The 17,726-nt window shown below is 46.3% G+C and overlaps 1 protein-coding gene and 1 long non-coding RNA gene across 3 annotated transcripts in view; one reads left to right on the forward strand and one right to left on the reverse strand.

Moving 5' to 3' along the window:
- The window catches only part of SKI (SKI proto-oncogene), a 92,785-nt gene extending 78,784 nt beyond the window's left edge, over nt 1–14,001 (reverse strand). Inside the window, exon 1 of one of the 2 annotated variants that reach the window (XM_073585398.1) lies at nt 12,852–14,001. In XM_073585398.1, coding sequence (XP_073441499.1) covers nt 12,852–13,760 — 909 coding nt within the window. In that variant the 5' untranslated portion in view covers nt 13,761–14,001. The remainder of the gene's footprint in view (nt 1–12,851) is intronic. The other variant, XM_073585399.1, reaches the window with a different exon arrangement.
- Nucleotides 14,002–14,025: 24 nt separating this feature from the next.
- Nucleotides 14,026–17,726, forward strand: part of LOC141097896 (uncharacterized) — a 95,471-nt gene continuing 91,770 nt past the window's right edge. The window contains exon 1 of the long non-coding RNA XR_012234087.1: nt 14,026–14,264. This is a non-coding gene — a long non-coding RNA (uncharacterized lncRNA). The remainder of the gene's footprint in view (nt 14,265–17,726) is intronic.

Consider the following 17,726-nt stretch of genomic DNA (forward strand, 5'->3'; position numbering starts at 1 on the left):
CACCGTTACGCACCATATTTTATTATGCTTGCTTATATAGCGCCATTATTCCACAGCACTTTACAAACATCATCGCTGTCTCCATTGGGGCTCGCAATCTAAATTCCCTATCAGTATGTCTTTGGAATGTGGGAGGAAACCAGAGTACCCAGAGGAAACCCACGCAAACAAGAGTAGAACATACAAACTCCCTGTAGATGTTGTCCTTGGTGGGATTTGAACCCAGGACTCCAGAGCTGCAAGGCTGCAGTGCTGCCCCATATTATTAAGCAATCATATCCAGACATCAACTCTGTCCCCACTGGGGCTCACAATCCAAATGCTCTATTACGCCCATGGACTGTGGGAAGAAATTGGAGTACCCGGAGGAAGCCGACGCAAACACAGGGAGAACCATACAAACTCTTTGCAGTTCGGATCCCTGGTTGAAATTCCACCAAGGACAATGGGGTTAACCACTGAGCCATGGTGCTGCCCATAAACAGGCAATTAGATTCCAAGTGTGGGGGACAGAATAAAGTCGCCCGTACTATAGGTAAACGCAATCCATTTGCTTTAGCGCCTTCTTGACTCCCTTATTCAATTACTAGTGAACTACAGGTGTCCTCCTCTTTGACCCTCCTGCCCCAGATTACTTCCACTGTTAACTATAGATAGGGTGCGACTTGTACCCCCCAAGTCTTTGATAACAGCTATGAGGTCCCATTGACACGTGAGGCGTCACAAATGGCTCGGCCAGAGATAAGGCACTACAGCGTTTGCTTAGCATTCAACTTTGCCCTCCTGGCAAAAGCAAATGGCCTTTTCTAGGAATGCGAGAACACTCATGACCAAACCTTTTTTTTTTTTTGTACAGTCACTGCCAGATCCTCCTCCTCTCCGCCCCAGAGACTGGACCGGGAGCCCACTTGGCAGGGAAGTGGGTTTGGGTTACATTGGTACAACGCTGTTTAGTCTGTCAAGTTGGTCATGACCAGACACGAGCGCACATTCCACACACCTGTTTAATATTAAATCAATCATCCGCCGTGGCCGCAGCCTGAAATTCAAGTTGCTTCCGTCACTCTTCGAGTCTTTTGTTTGGCTGCTTTAAAAAAAAATTTTCTTTTGGGGGGGGGGGGGGGGGTGATTGATGTAAACAGCCTACAGCAGAGGTATGGAGGGATGAATGGCTTGGGACGGGCAAAAGGAGGGGAGAATGGGTGCAGTTCTATTTACCCAATCTTTGTTTGGTTTTCATAGGGAGATTTAGAATTTTATTTTTTCGTAATGCTTGTATTGATCTGCCGGATAAACCCCAAGATTAGGCAGAAATAATACACCTTGTCCGCATGTGACGAAGTGAATGGAGAACTGGATAGGTTGGCGGATTTGTTTTTGCTGGCATTCTTTGCAGGCGACATAAGCTAAATCCAAAAGGAGGAGAAAAAAAAACCCACACTAAAACTATTGTGCTCTCCTCATTAACCATTTATAGGGTTGAAGGTTGCCTGCCGGAATAGAAGATGTCGGACATGACAAAGAGCAGAGAAGAGGAGGCGACTTTACAGTCGCAGGAAAAAGTTTACAGATATGAATCTTGATAACTAGTTTTATTAATATCGCAAATAATTTTGTAAATGGATCTGAAAGTTCTCGGAATTGGAGGGATGAGAGATCAAGTAGTAATCCCGATTTTAATCGGCTTCTGCCAATTTACAAGGGATGGTAAATTCCGACTTCCCAGTAAGGGCTGGGGGGGCACATATTTAGTATAAGGGGAAGAATTTCCTTTCATAGAAAGCTGGTAACAGAACTGCGGATATTTCCCTCTCAAGGCCCCGCATGCAAATTCTTCATTGACGTCTGCATGGACTTTAGAAGCACGTCCGCTCAATGTTCCAGGGAAGAGACGAAATATGTGTATCGGTACACCAGAGACTTCTAGGAAGGGATATGAGCACCTCAACAGCAGATCCAGACACGAACGCAAGAGCCGACGCCAATCAGAGCGGGACGTGAAGCCACTCATGTAGGCAAAGACCCCCAAGCTCTAAGAAGCCCTCCATTGGCACATCAACGAGTGCCTATAATCAAATCGCCCGCACCACTATTGAACAGGAACGTTCCCCTCCGTCTGTCACATTAAGAGTAATTGGTGGTTTCAGCCGCCTGTTAAAAATTATCCCTACTGTCGTAATCAGCGTGATTTCAATATAACTCATATTTTATTTAATATTCCAGCCTGTATAATTAAAGAAAATGGCATGCAAGCTACTTTTATATCATGTTACGGGTAGAAATCCGATTAATGTGAAATATCTGGCCAAAAAAAAAAAAAAAAAAAGGAAAGAAAAAAGGAAAAAAAAAAAAAAAAAAAAAAAAAAAAAAAAAAGAAGACCAGACAGGCTCCCGGATCTTAAATATTCAATGATTTCCCGCTGATGCCAATCGATATTTGGACAGCGCTACATCTTTGCTCGGATCGCCTTTCTGCTTCAAGGTGCGCGACAGGATACTGAAAGGGTTAAAAAGCTCTCTATTGTATGAGAGCAATTACAGAAAAAAAATAAAAAAAATCTCAGCGCCTGACCCTATAAGTGATAACGTAGTTCTCAGGGTATATACAGAATGTGCAGACTCCGCACCAGGCAGCTATTAGGACATTGCTAATACACATTTCTGATTAAATGGCCCTTAACCACTCGCCCCCTCCTCCTGTCCATTTCACCCACCGATCATCGCTGAAGCAGTTTCGAGACACCACTGCATTGAGACATTTCTATGGTTGACTAATGCACGATAACATTTGAAGTTGTTTTTTTTTTTTGTTTGTTTTTTTTTTGGGGGGGGGGGGGAGATAGGAAGTAAAACTATTACGCAAGGAGAACACACCCATAAAATAAAAATACCCTGCAAAAAAAAAAAAAAATTCCCTATAGTCCTTTGAGGTGGTCTTATAGGAAGGCAAGGTATGTGTGGTGGTCACACAGCTTTCCCAACATCCTGAACGTATCCCAGGCAAATCTACAGCTGGACAACACTGAGGCTATGTTCACACGCTGCGGTTTTTTTTTGTGCAAATTACAAGGTGTGTTTTACAGTACCAGCAAAATCTCATCCCTGAAATCTCTTGCTTTTTCCCCCTGGCAACTGGAAAACTGCTGTTTTTTTTAGCTTTTTCTTTTTAAATCTGCAGCATGTCACTTCTTTCAGCGTTTTTAGCAGAGTTTTCTCACCATAGAAAGTCATGAGAAAGTGAACAAACGCAACCCCGCATTTTTTTGGGTGAACAAAGCCAACTTTATTAAGCATGTCATGCACACACAAAAAATAAATTACAAGGAAAAATGCAGTCAAACCTGCAAGTATCTTCTTTACTGCAGGATTTGCTTGCGGGAAAAAAAAAAAAACCCCGCAAAAACGCAATGTGTGAACATAGCCCAAGTCTTAAGGGGGCTTTACACATAGCGATATCGCTAGCAATATCGCTAAAGCGTCACCGATTTTGTGACGCAGCAGCGATATTGCTAGCGATATCGCTATGTCTGATACTTACCTCCAACCGGCTCCCCCGCTGTCTATCGCTGATCGCGCGAGAACGTCCTGGACCGTTTCTCGTCGGCCGCTTCCTGCTGCGCTTCCTGTGGCGCCGACGAGCGACGCGTGGACGCGGGTGGAGGACGTCATCATCGCCGCGTCTGAAAGGTAAGCAATGACCGCTGCTACGTGGCTGCATCGCTGTGAGATCTGCCTGTATGGCAGCTCACTAGCGACCATTTAGCGATGCACCAGCGATCCTGGTCGCGTCATATCGTGGTCAGGATCGCTGGTGCATCGCTAAATGTAAAGAGGGCTTTAACTTGAATCAAGTTGCAACTATAAGACAAGCCTGTAAACATTGGACGATACAGCCATCCTGCAATGTAACTGGGGCCATATTGATGCTTTCCCAGGAACTAGTTTATTTATTTAGTCTATTTCCATGTGAACTGCCAAAAATGCTAAATGGCTGAGCCCGACACAGTGCCCATGATTCAAGGAGGCTGCCTGTCTTGCCCAGCTCAGTAGTCTATGCACTACTTAACCCAGACTTCCTAACACTTGATATCCTGTCTGCTGTATCAGGGCCCTTTCTCAGCACTCCGGCAGACACCACACAAAAGGATGTCACTTTTTTCTTAAGCTCTGCAGGGAGGTGACCTTATACTGGATGAACTAAAAGACCAGCCTAGCACCGACACTCAACCTACCCTATTAATAAGTCACCCTTTAAACAATTTCCACTTTCTGCAAAAATCGATCGGACCATACACAAAATATCTGTCGTCAGATTCCACCCAAACCCATCATTTCGCTCGCTCAGGAAGCAGTGCTTGCACCCTCATTTATTCCGTGTCATTGCCGTTTGCTGGGCCAACTGCTGCCAACCTGCTTTGTTTCTGATTTTAGCTCTGAAGAGCTATTGAACGCGTGGTGCGAGCAGTAGTAGAGCTGGGTAAAGTGCTTCCATCTTATTTAATCTCAAGAGTGCCTCACTAGCAGGCAACTGGTGCCATTTACAGGCAGAGACTCCCTGATCCGGAGAGAAGCCAGAGGAAGAGATGGATAATGGGGAGGGGGATGCCCAAGGGGGGAGAAAAGCCAAATGAGATTTAGATCTATTGAGATAAAACAATGGAAAAAAGTGACACCAGGGGGGGAAAGGAATAAAGACTTTACCCCTTAGATCCTTGGTGGGCTTACAATTGGTGGGAAACAACAACTCTATTTCTGTTGTTGGTGCATGAGACTCAAAGTTTGACGCAAAACTTATTCTCGCTAAAAAGTCCAGCCTGGATTTCAGCACGAGTTTATGCACTCACCTGTGAGATTAGACAGGTAGCCCTCAGGGGTCTAATTAAACCTGTACCCTTCCCCCACACACATTCTTCCCCTATTGGAACGCAGTCTAAAGGATACCATAATGAGGAAATTACTAGCTCTAATTTACAGTCTAGCTTCACTCTGTACAATGCACATAGGATACCCAAGTGGGCAAAGTACAAAGTGGTGCACGTGCGCAATTTATCACAAAAGCCTGGTGCACAGAGCACGTTAAATGGCGCACGTGTACGAGTTCTCTATCACAATGCCTGGTGCACACCGACCACACGATAGAGAACCTGTACACGTTTGCCATTTATGACAATGCCAGGTGCACAGTGGGCATATTAGAGAAGCCATACACGTGCACCATTTATCACAATGCCTGGTGCACAGTGGGCATAATAGAGGAGCCGTACACGTGCACCATTTATCACAATGCCAGGTGCACAGTGGGCATATTAGAGAAGCCATACACGTGCACCATTTATCACAATGCCAGGTGCACAGTGGGCATATTACAGAAGCCATACACGCACACCATTTATCACAATGCCTGGTGCACAGTGGGCATAATAGAGGAGCCATACACGTGCACCATTTATCACAATGCCTGGTGCACAGTGGGCATAATAGAGGAGCCGTACACGTGCACCATTTATACCATTTATCACAATGCCTGGTGCACAGTGGGCATAATAGAGGAGCCGTACACGTGCACCATTTATCACAATGCCTGGTGCACAGTGCGCATAATAGAGGAGCCGTACACGTGCACCATTTATCACAATGCCTGGTGCACAGTGGGCATATTAGAGAAGCCGTACACGTGCACCATTTATCACAATGCCTGGTGCACAGTGGGCATATTAGAGAAGCCATACACGTGCACCATTTATCACAATGCCTGGTGCACAGTGGGCATAATAGAGGAGCCGTACACGTGCACCATTTATCACAATGCCTGGTGCACAGTGGGCATAATAGAGGAGCCGTACACGTGCACCATTTATCACAATGCCTGGTGCACACTGAGTAGGATCCGTACGCCCCACTATGTGTGGAAGGTGTGAGAGTAGAAGGTGGGGAACACACACACACACGTATCTCTTGGACCTTCCAAACAGAAAGCATCAGTCTATTGAGCGAGCAGAGTCTGCATTCACGAGATAGCAGCATGCAAAAGTGCAGGCAAAGCAGGTTTGACAAGCATGGAATAGACAAGTTACATTAAAAAGGAGGCTCATTCACAGGGCCAGGAGTTGAGTTGTGCAATTTCGTTACCATCATATTGTCTACACTGACTAGAACATCTAAGCAATGCAAAAACACACACACACATAAATATATATATATATATATATATATATATATATGTACATACACACACACACAGTGCCTACAAGTAGTATTCAACCCCCTGCAGATTTAGCAGGTTTACACATTCGGAATTAACTTGGCATTGTGACATTTGGACTGTAGATCAGCCTGGAAGTGTGAAATGCACTGCAGCAAAAAGAATGTTATTTCTTTGTTTAATTTTTTTTTAAATTGTGAAAAGTTTATTCAGAGGGTCATTTATTATTCAACCCCTCAAACCACCAGAATTCTGTTTGGTTCCCCTAAAGTATTAAGAAGTATTTCAGGCACAAAGAACAATGAGCTTCACATGTTTGGATTAATTATCTCTTTTTCCAGCCTTTTCTGACTATTTAAGACCCTCCCCAAACTTGTGAACAACACTCATACATGGTCAACATGGGAAAGACAAAGGAGCATTCCAAGGCCATCAGAGACAAGATTGTGGAGGGTCACAAGGCTGGCAAGGGGTACAAAACCCTTTCCAAGGAGTTGGGCCTACCTGTCTCCACTGTTGGGAGCATCATCAGGAAGTGGAAGGCTTATGAAACTACTGTTAGCCTTCCACGGCCTGGACAGCCTTTGAAAGTTTCCTCCCGTGCCGAGGCCAGGCTTGTCCGAAGAGTCAAGGCTAACCCAAGGACAACAAGGAAGGAGCTCCGGGAAGATCTCATGGCAGTGGGAACATTGGTTTCAGTCAATACCATAAGTAACGTACTCCACCGCAATGGTCTCCGTTCCAGACGAGCCCGTAAGGTACCTTTACTTTCAAAGCGTCATGTCAAGGCTCGTCTACAGTTTGCTCATGATCACTTGGAGGACTCTGAGACAGACTGGTTCAAGGTTCTCTGGTCTGATGAGACCAAGATCGAGATCTTTGGTGCCAACCACACACGTGACGTTTGGAGACTGGATGGCACTGCATACGACCCCAAGAATACCATCCCTACAGTCAAGCATGGTGGTGGCAGCATCATGCTGTGGGGCTGTTTCTCAGCCAAGGGGCCTGGCCATCTGGTCCGCATCCATGGGAAGATGGATAGCACGGCCTACCTGGAGATTTTGGCCAAGAACCTCCGCTCCTCCATCAAGGATCTTAAGATGGGTCGTCATTTCATCTTCCAACAAGACAACGACCCAAAGCACACAGCCAAGAAAACCAAGGCCTGGTTCAAAAGGCAAAAAATCAAGGTGTTGGAGTGGCCTAGTCAGTCTCCTGACCTTAACCCAATTGAAAACTTGTGGAAGGAGCTCAAGATTAAAGTCCACATGAGACACCCAAAGAACCTAGATAACTTGGAGAAGATCTGCATGGAGGAGTGGGCCAAGATAACTCCAGAGACCTGTGCCGGCCTGATCAGGTCTTATAAAAGACGATTATTAGCTGTAATTGCAAACAAGGGTTATTCCACAAAATATTAAACCTAGGGGTTGAATAATAATTGACCCACATTTGTATGTTTAAAATTTATTAAAATTTAACTGAGCAACATAACTTTTTGGTTTGTAAGATTTATGCATCTGTTAATAAATCCTGCTCTTGTGTGAAGTTTGAAGGCTCTAACTTATTTGCATCTTATCAAACCTGCTAAATCTGCAGGGGGTTGAATACTACTTGTAGGCACTGTATATATCTAATATATAAAGCTCAAAGCTCAAGTGTGTGTGTGTGTGTGTGTGGTATGTATGTCCGGGATAGGCATCCGCACCGTCGCAGCTACAGCCACAAAATTTTGCACAGTCACACGTCTGGACCCCGAGAGCGTCCTAGGCTATATTGTGAGGTGAAATTTTAACCCCGCGCGTTCCAATTCACCAAACAATTTTGCCCCTGTCTAAATACTGGGGAAAAAGTGTGTGCGCGGCAAGCCCCACCCCTCATTATGTCATAATGCCCCTATCTACCTACTGGGGAAACAGTGTGCGCGCGTCAAGCCCCGCCCCTCGTTATGGTGTCACAATGGTTGACTAAGGAATGGAGGATGTGTGATGGGTATATGGGCACAGGACTATGGGATGGCGGATATGTATGACGGGTATATGGGCACGAGACTATGGGATGGAGGATATGTATGATGGGTATATGGGCATTGGACTATGAGATGAAGGATGTGTGATGGGTATAGGCACTCGACTATGGGATGGTGAATATGTATGATGGGTATATGGGCATGGGACTATGGGATGGAGAATATGTATGATGAGTATATGGGCATGGGACTATGGGATGGCGGATATGTATGACGGGTATATGGGCACGGGACTATGGGATGGAGGATATGTATGATGGGTATATGGGCATTGGACTATGAGATGAAGGATGTGTGATGGGTATGGGCACTCGACTATGGGATGGTGAATATGTATGATGGGTATATGGGCATGGGACTATGGGATGGAGAATATGTATGATGAGTATATGGCCACTCGACTATGGGATGGAAGATATGTATGATGGGTATATAGGCACGGGACTATGGGATGGAGGATAATTATAGTTTGTTATAACTAACCAGAGTTAGTTACTATGCCCGGGCAGCGCCGGGCTCTTCAGCTAAATAAATATATATATATATATATATATATATATATATATATATATATATATATATATTGTTTATAAATTGTTCACTTTGGAGATTTCAGATTAAAATAATTACAAATAAACATAAAAACAAATATTAAAAGTATTTGCAGACGTATACTGTACAACTGCAGGATAGGTAGACCGATATCAATAGGGGTAGCGGGGTTCTGGCATCATATGGGTTAACACTCCCCCAGAGCCAGTCAGAGAGGGAAAAAAAAAAAAAAAAGAAAAGGCCCATCCTTTCAGACAAGACCATTCAAAGCTTCCAACCTCAATCCATGATTAGCCGGGGATAGACAAGCCATTAAAAACGCATCCACCTCCAACTATCACAGATAATGTGCCTCATTAATGTTAACATCGCCACAATGGCTCTGACACACAGTTGTAAGAGACTCCTAGGGAAATTGGGAAGGAGTCTATTCACCGATAATAAGTGAGGAATAAGGAGGGGGGAATAATGACGACCAAAAAAAAGAGGGGTTTAAGCCATAATGTGATTTAATTGGCCTCCCAAGTAGAGAGATTGGTAAATGCAACTTTTATTATCCGCTAGGAATAATCAGCCGGGTAGAAATTGAGAACGTCACACTCGTTTTATTCCGACCAGCTGTGAATAGCTGGCGCAGATTGGGATGGAAAACTGTACAGTTGCTCAATGGCACACAATGGCAAAGAGACCCCCTCTACCCCGAGGCCCAGGCCCTCTTTCCTGGTTTGAAAAATTGGAAGGTCATAATTGTAATTGTGTTTCCATCAATTTTCACATTGAGAACAGAAGGGGTTAACGAAGCAGGGTCACAATGAAAAAAAAAAAAAAAGAAAGAAAATTTCACCGCCATTAGCCGGGCAGACGAACAATAAATTATATATAAGAGGCACAGAAAGGATTAAGAAAAAAAAATATATGGGATGAGCTCAGAGGACTTTGGAAGGAGCACGGTATGTCATCTTTCAAGGCCATTAAGTGCTGCCCACTAGATCGGACCCATGCCAGCTACCAACTTGCTGTCCGCACACTGGCATCCACATATGGCCGAGTCCAGACGCCTAAAATAAACCGCCAGTGTCTGGACAGTCAGTCTGGGTGGCATACAACCACCTACACGCAAGACAGCAGCCCGTGTCATAGGCTGGTGCCAGGTGTCTTCAGGGGTGGACGGGCAATAAAATAAAAACCGGCTGTCGTTCCTAGAAAGAATTGATTATAGCCATTAAAAGGCTATGGGGTACATAGAGAAGGAGATAGCCAGTTTATTGCATTACCGGAATAGGAGACTGACATGTAGATGACAGAGGAAGGATGGCGAGCCGTCTGTCTGCACCACCACCATGTCAGCACTACAGTCACTAGGCTGGGGGATGGGAGGGAGAAGGCCGTCTGCACCTGTCCTGACCATAGAAATGGCCACATCTGCAGCCACAGACTTTCCATCCGCTGCTCTGTAATCAAATCGCTGGAACCGCAGAGAATCCTGCCCAATTATTTATATCATCGAATGACATCAACCACACGGACCGGGAAGCGGGGTTGCCATCAGGTCACACTAAGCGGCCACTTAAGAAACCAACCACTGTTTGTTGACTTGCAGCCCCAGCGACAACCTGGTCACCTTTCTAGCCCCAATAGGCGACAGATCATCTCCCTTCCAAAGTTGTAAGACACAAACAGCAAAGACTTAGGTTACCAGGAGGTCAGCTCTCCTTCCAACAACACAGAACACGGAGGAAGTCACCCTGATCGCCCACAATCTGGACGAGGGCAAATGACACCTTTATGACCAGCAATAACTTCTGCTTCGCTGCCCCCAAACAAACTTGAACTGTAATTAACCCATTAGTCTGTAAATAGGAAATAAAGGGGGGCCAAAGGCATAGGAGCTCCCCATACATCAACCACTATGGTCATTAACCCCTCGCTACCCAAGTAAGGCTGACCCATATGTCTATACATTATATGGGGGGGGGGGCGGACTGGACAACTATAGAATATTGATTTTTCACCTTCTGGCTGCCAAACCCATACAGCTATTAAACCCGCTACCATACCAACTTTTTCTGCATTAGTCGGTCATCAGAATCTTGACACGGAAAAGTAATAAATTACCTATTGTTACATTTATTACAGACAAAACACTTAAAGATTCTAGGATCAAACCAGTGTTCTACTTTTTTTTTTTTCAGTTCGATTGTAGACACTATATACTGAAAAATATATACATTTTTCTCTCATACATTAACCCTGCAGCTGCCACGAGTGTGAATGGGCATCTATATAGGGACAGCAAAAAAAAATTATATATATTTTATTAAAAATCATAGGTTCTGTACAGCACAGAACAAACTTCTAGATCAGCATTGTGCCCATTCTATAGAACACAGAGCATCCATTCTGATGTGATCAGCTAGCTACTGTACCATTAACCCCTTCTTTCCGATCGCCTACATGACTTCTGCATTGTTACATAGTATCCCTTCTATAGAACACCCAGCAACAATTATGATGTTCTTTCACATTTATATATATAAAAAAAAAAAAAAAATCAATCAGGGATGACCTGATCTTATAGGTTCCTGTACAGCACAGAATAGGCATCTGTACCTGCATTGTTACATTGTGGCCATTGAATAAGACACGTCGGATACATAATGATGTGATCAGCTAGTTACTGTATCATCTATATGGTTCTGTATTGTTACACAGCATCCATGCTACAGAACAACAGTATCCATAATGATGGGCTAGCTAGTGTATCATTAACCCCTTCTTTCACATCACTTATATAGTGTCTGTATCTGCATTGTTACATAATATCTCTTCTACAGACTACATAATATCCATAATGATGTGACCAGCTAGTGACCGTGTCACCAATACGGTTTTTGTACAGCACAGAACAAACTTCCACATCTGCGTGGTTACATAGGATCCCTCCTAGGTCACACTGTAGCCCCCCTGCAGAACACCAGCCACAAGTATGTTTTTGAACACTATATAAACACAGTCTGATGTCATATGTCACATTGTAGCCCACCATGACACACTGTGCCCCCCTATGACACTCTCCACAATGATGTGCTTCCACACTATTTATATAAGCACAGTCTGATGTCATGTCACATTGTAGCCCACCATGACACCCTGTGGCCCCCCTATGACACCCTGCAGCCCCCCTATGACACCCTCCACAATGATGTGCTTCCACACTGTTTATATAAGCACAGTCTGATGTCATGTCACATTGTAGCCCACCATGACACCCTGTGGCCCCCCTATGACACCCTCCACAATGATGTGCTTCCACACTGTTTATATAAGCACAGTCTGATGTCATGTCCCATTGTAGCCCACCATGACACCCTGTGGCCCCCCTATGACACCGTGCAGCCCCCCTATGACACTCTCCACAATGATGTGCTTCCACACTATTTATATAAGCACAGTCTGATGTCATGTCACATTGTAGCCCACCATGACACCCTGTGGCCCCCCTATGACACCCTGCAGCCCCCCTATGACACCCTCCACAATGATGTGCTTCCACACTGTTTATATAAGCACAGTCTGATGTCATGTCCCATTGTAGCCCACCATGACACCCTCTGGCCCCCCTATGACACCCTGCAGCCCCCCTATGACACTCTCCACAATGATGTGCTTCCACACTGTTTATATAAGCACAGTCTGATGTCATGTCACATTGTAGCCCACCATGACACCCTGTGGCCCCCCTATGACACCCTCCACAATGATGTGCTTCCACACTGTTTATATAAGCACAGTCTGATGTCATGTCCCATTGTAGCCCACCATGACACACTGTGGCCCCCCTATGACACACTGTGCCCCCCTGCAGAACACTCCACAATGATGTGCTTCCACACTGTTTATATAAGCACAGTCTGATGTCATGTCACATTGTAGCCCACCATGACACACTGTGGCCCCCCTATGACACACTGTGCCCCCCTGCAGAACACTCCACAATGTGCTTCCACACTATTTATATAAGCACAGTCTGATACATTGTATCACCACGACCTCTTCGCCACTCACCCTGGCCGCTTTCCGCTTGTACTTGTTGCTGTAGTCGAACTTGTCTTTCATCTCGTCCAGCAGTCGGCCGATCCGTGCCTGCTCGTCGTCGCTGCCGTAGTCCTGTGCCAGGAGGATGTACGCCCTCCAGTTGGCAGAGTCGAAGCCCCAGTGGCAAGTCCGGTTCTCCAGCGCCTTGTGCGAGTGCACCACGAACTTGTGCGGCGCGTAGAGCAGCCGGCAGTCCAGGCACTGGATGCAGGGGGCGCTGGGGGTCCCGTACAGCTCGGGCACGAAGAGCCCCTTGCACTTGCCGAAGCACTCGTGGTAGACCCTGAAGCTCTTCTCGGTCACCTCCAGCTCCAGGCCGCCGTCCTTCTTGCCGCAGCGCGGCGGGTAGCTGCCCCCGTACAGCAGCGCGTTGCACAGCCGCTCGGCGTCGGTCTTGGTGATGAGGCCGCAGGAGGGCGCCGAGAACGGCAGGATGCCCATGACTTTCAGGATCTCCAGCTGGTCGGCCGTGCACCGGGAGCAGTAGACGTGCAGCTCGTCGCACACCGAGTTGATCTGCTGCAGGCTGAAGTCCCTCAGCACGGAGTTGAGGATCTGCGGGAGACACAGCCTCTTCTCCCCGCCGACCACGAAGCAGGAGATGGTCTCCCCCTCCAGGATGGTCTCGCACCTCTCCGTGGAGCGATCGGATGGGATGAAGAGGGGTCCGCCGGGGATCACCGGCGGCGGCTGGACCGGCAGCTGCATCACCGGCTCCGGCTCCTTCCCACTGTCCTTCTTGTGGTACATATCCTGCGCCCACCGCGCCGAGAAGGCGGCCGGGCCCCCCAAGGAGCTCATGGAGCTCAGGTGGAACTGCTCCAGGGTCTTCTGCAGCCCTGGGTGAGGCTGGAAGCTCCGGCTCACCGCCTCCATCATCGGGGACACTCGGGACACTAGCAGCTTCTCGGGAACTTCAGGCAGAGGACTCACAGGCGCGCCATGCCCGGAGCAGAGGACCTCTCCGTCTACTGCAGCCCCCAAATCCAATGGCTCTCTCCAAGCCCCCCACAAAAGTGACGTCAAACCAGCCAAAAACCCTGGAGTTCTCAGGAGTTTGTCTTCATGTTCTGGAGCAGAGCTGCGCTCCCGAGCGTGCACCCAGCCCGACTGCCGAGCTCCTGCCCCGCGCGCTCAGCTCCCTCCTCCCCCGGCGTGGCTGTCCGTCCCCGCCCGCCCTCTTTTCCTTCCCCTCTCTCTGTTTGTTGGTGTCTGCCTCAGTCATTGAATCCCAGCCAAGAATGTGACCAACTCCCCAGGCTGGCTCTTCCAGGAACAGCCTCTCCTCCCCTCCCTCACTCTCTCTCTCCCTTCTGCTGCTGATTTTTTTTTTTTTTTTTCTTGCCGCAAAACAGAAAAAAAAAATTGTCTGTGGAAAAGAAGGTAAATATTCTGGTTATGGGAGCAGTAAAAGAAAGAAAAAGTGACGCGGGAGGGTAGGAAGAAAAAAAAAAGGAGAGGGGGTTGGGACGGTTCAGGCAGGTAATCGGTCTCATCTGTGGCTTTTTGACCTCGGAAGGGTTTTGTTCTTGTGAGTTATTTTCAGTTTTTCCCCCCTTTTTTTTCTCGTAAAGATGCCCAGATTGTTGTGTTCATTCGATTTAGGCCTCTGTTCAGACTTCTGATTTTTTTGATTTTTTTTTTTTTGCCTAGGAGAATTCTGATCAGATTGTGCTCCGAGGGTCGTCCGATTTTCTCATGCGTAAAAAAAAAAAATATCTCCACCTTCTTCATACTGACAGTCCGTGAGGTCATCCGAGCGAGGTCCAATTCTTTTCACGGACCCCTAGACTTGCATTGCTGGTTTTATTCCCAACCTTGGCTCAAAATCGGTCATGTCAAACATGTGAATGGCCATAGCCTGTCACAGGCGAGAGTGCTATCCAAGAAAACCAGGGGCAGCACGAGTACTTAAAATCAGAGGTGTGAACGAGGCCTTAGTGTCATGTGTATTTCATGACATCATTTTATCACACAGTGTGCCTTTCTGATTATTTCTGTGAACCAATTATTTTTTTCGGTCGGGGAGGAAAGTATATTGTTGACTGATATTTGTAAATTTTCATTTTCTTTCCCCGCTGCAAAGAATAAGTTTGCCCCCATCTCCCCACTTAGGCGCCATTCGGACATTTTTTTTAAATTAATTTTCTGTACGTGAAAAAACTGCCTTATCTCCATCAGTGTTTTGGATCAGCTTTTCATTGGTGTTTGATCAATCATTACTTTTACCAAAAGAAAAATAAAACCTGACTGATGTTTCTTAAACTTCTCCTACCTGTCAGGCCTGGTGCCCACGATCCAGAATTGGCACACAGTGCATGACCGCTGTGTCCAAAGAGCTGGCGTCTATTGAGCGCAGGTGATTCCATATGTGATCACTGAACCGTGCGGAATCACCGCCTCCAATACATTGTATGGGTGGCATCTATCTTTCTTCACAGAGCCACAAATCTTCAAAGATTCAAAAATAAAAGTCTGTAAAAAAACTGTTATGGACCCGTAAAAGCCCGATTCATCAAAACCGGTGTGGTTCACGTGAGTCTTGATGAGGGGCTCTCCTGGAGTCAGACGCTCCTGATTAGGTGCATGCCTCTTCATGAGTCTGGAGCGTCCGACGAGTGGCGTGCGTCTTTGTTGGCTATGCCAGAAATCCTACTCCAGTCATGAATTAGGGCCGCCCCCCCCCCCCCCCCCCCCGTCCAGCCCATTTTAGCTTAACTGGGAGAAACTTGTGAAAATGGCAAAAGTAGCAACGTTTTTACGTAACTTGAAGTTGCGCCAAAGCTTATCGATTTTTCAACGCTACTGCAGACTTCTGAATCCTCACAGCTTGTGCCCCGCACGCTGTCAAGATTCTCCGATGCTGGCGACAAGAGTGAGCGATTTGCATATATGCACTTGCATGTCGACTAGAAGTGCAACGGAGAATACTGACAGCATGCGGGGCAAAAGATGTGAGGATTCAGAAGTCTGCAGTCACGTAGAGTGAGTAGAGACTTTCATTCCACACCTGGACAGCCCCTTTAAAGGGAATCTGTCAGCTGGTTTTTGCCATGTGATCTGAAGACTGCATGACGTAGGGACTGAGACACTGATTTCAGAGATGTGTCCCATGTTAGGCTGTGTGCTGTTGTTTCCATAAAATTATTTATTATTGTAGCGCCATTTATTCCATGGCACTTTACATGTGAAAAGGGGCATACATACCAAAAAACAAGTATAATAATCTTGAATGAACCGAGTCATCGATTGGTATAGGAGGAGAAAGGACCCTGCCCGCGAGGGCTACAATGTCGTACAATGAAGGTTTTATCAGCAGGAGATTATCACTGCCTGGACTACATAGGCATGTGAGCTCTAGTCCGACCACGTTCCCTCCTGTGATAAGAAGCTCACTATCAGTAGACAATGTGCATACAGAGCCTGGTGTGGGCGAGGCTAGGTTTCTCAGCTCGGCTGCATTCTAAATCTAAAAGCTCTGAATGTGTGACAATGGCTGCACCCAGTAAACTAAGTGATACATTGCTTGAATCAGGGACTCTGACCTAACATCATTCTGGTCTGAGATGATGTAGCAAAAACCTACTGACAGATTCTCTTTAAGTGTTAAGAAATACAGCACAGCCACAGAGCTGAACCCAATTATTTCCATTAGCAAAGGCCAACTAATGATCTAGCAGTCATGTGATATCAGGCGAATAGTCTAAAGGCTGTGATGTATGATCATGGGGAGCTTCCCCTCTCCCCCATAAGTGTCAATGATCCCAGCATCCTCCTCTTTGTGTCCTTCCACCCTTGTAGTATACCACCTACCGCTGATGCCCAGAGTCTTTTTCATCTGCATGACCAGTGAGTGTCCAAATTCTGCACCTCCGTCCAACCCCTTTAATCGCCACACGTGTATACACAATGGACCAGCCATTCCTGACCTTAGGAGCTGACAATCTACGGGAGCTCAGACGACCCTGAGACATGGGATGGGATTTTTGTGGCTGCCGTAGCTGCAAATGAGAAGGGCGCTATTCTCGCACACCTCTCTGGATTGTGCCGCGGCGTGCATAGCACCGGCCAGGCCGTGCGGATAGCGGTGTACAGTCGTCTATATTAAGTCCGTTTTGGGCTCTATAATCACGGTCAAGTGCATTTCCCATTCTGTCTGCAGATTTTGGTTTCCCGTCGTTCTCCCTGGGAGAATGATCCACTTAAGAACAATCACTTATCATACGCTACATATTGTTTGGTCATAATGCCGTGAGATCCGCCATCTGCTTTCTGATCAACAGTATTCAAATGAGACTTCCAACAACAGAGGGTCGTGTTTGAAGCTCCCAAAAACCCATTAACATACAGCTTATAAACATCCTACTTCTGACGTGCCTGGTGTGTCAGATGCTACATTGGACACATATGGCTAGTCACAATTTACCCGAGATGTAATATTAATGCACAACGTGGAAGACGCTACATTGGCAGCGATCATGTTTCTTGCTCCCACCTTTACGGAGTCTAAAAATTCTTAAAAAAATAAATAAATAATCCCATTTTGACACGCATTGATTTATCTCCCTGTTCTGTTTTTGGCACAGATTTGCCCCAACTGTTTTTCGTAGGCACCCTGGCGCAGACCTATTTGTATTTCCCTATGCGTCCGAACTGATTAGCCTAGACATCCATGTACCCAAGCTGCGTGCATCACAGCACATAGTGCCGCCTGCTGGTGCTGAGCAAAAAGTGCACATGCCTTCAAGAACTCCAGATTCCATAATATTTCATTCATTCCAAGTTGTAACAGCACTATATGGAAGGAGTACAATGTTTCTTGGAGAGTTATATCTTTTGCATTCA

This window comes from Dendrobates tinctorius, unplaced genomic scaffold (genome assembly GCF_039654945.1).
Source record: "Dendrobates tinctorius isolate UK_male_01 unplaced genomic scaffold, ASM3965494v1 ptg000086l, whole genome shotgun sequence".
NCBI classification, from domain to species: Eukaryota; Metazoa; Chordata; class Amphibia; order Anura; family Dendrobatidae; genus Dendrobates; species Dendrobates tinctorius.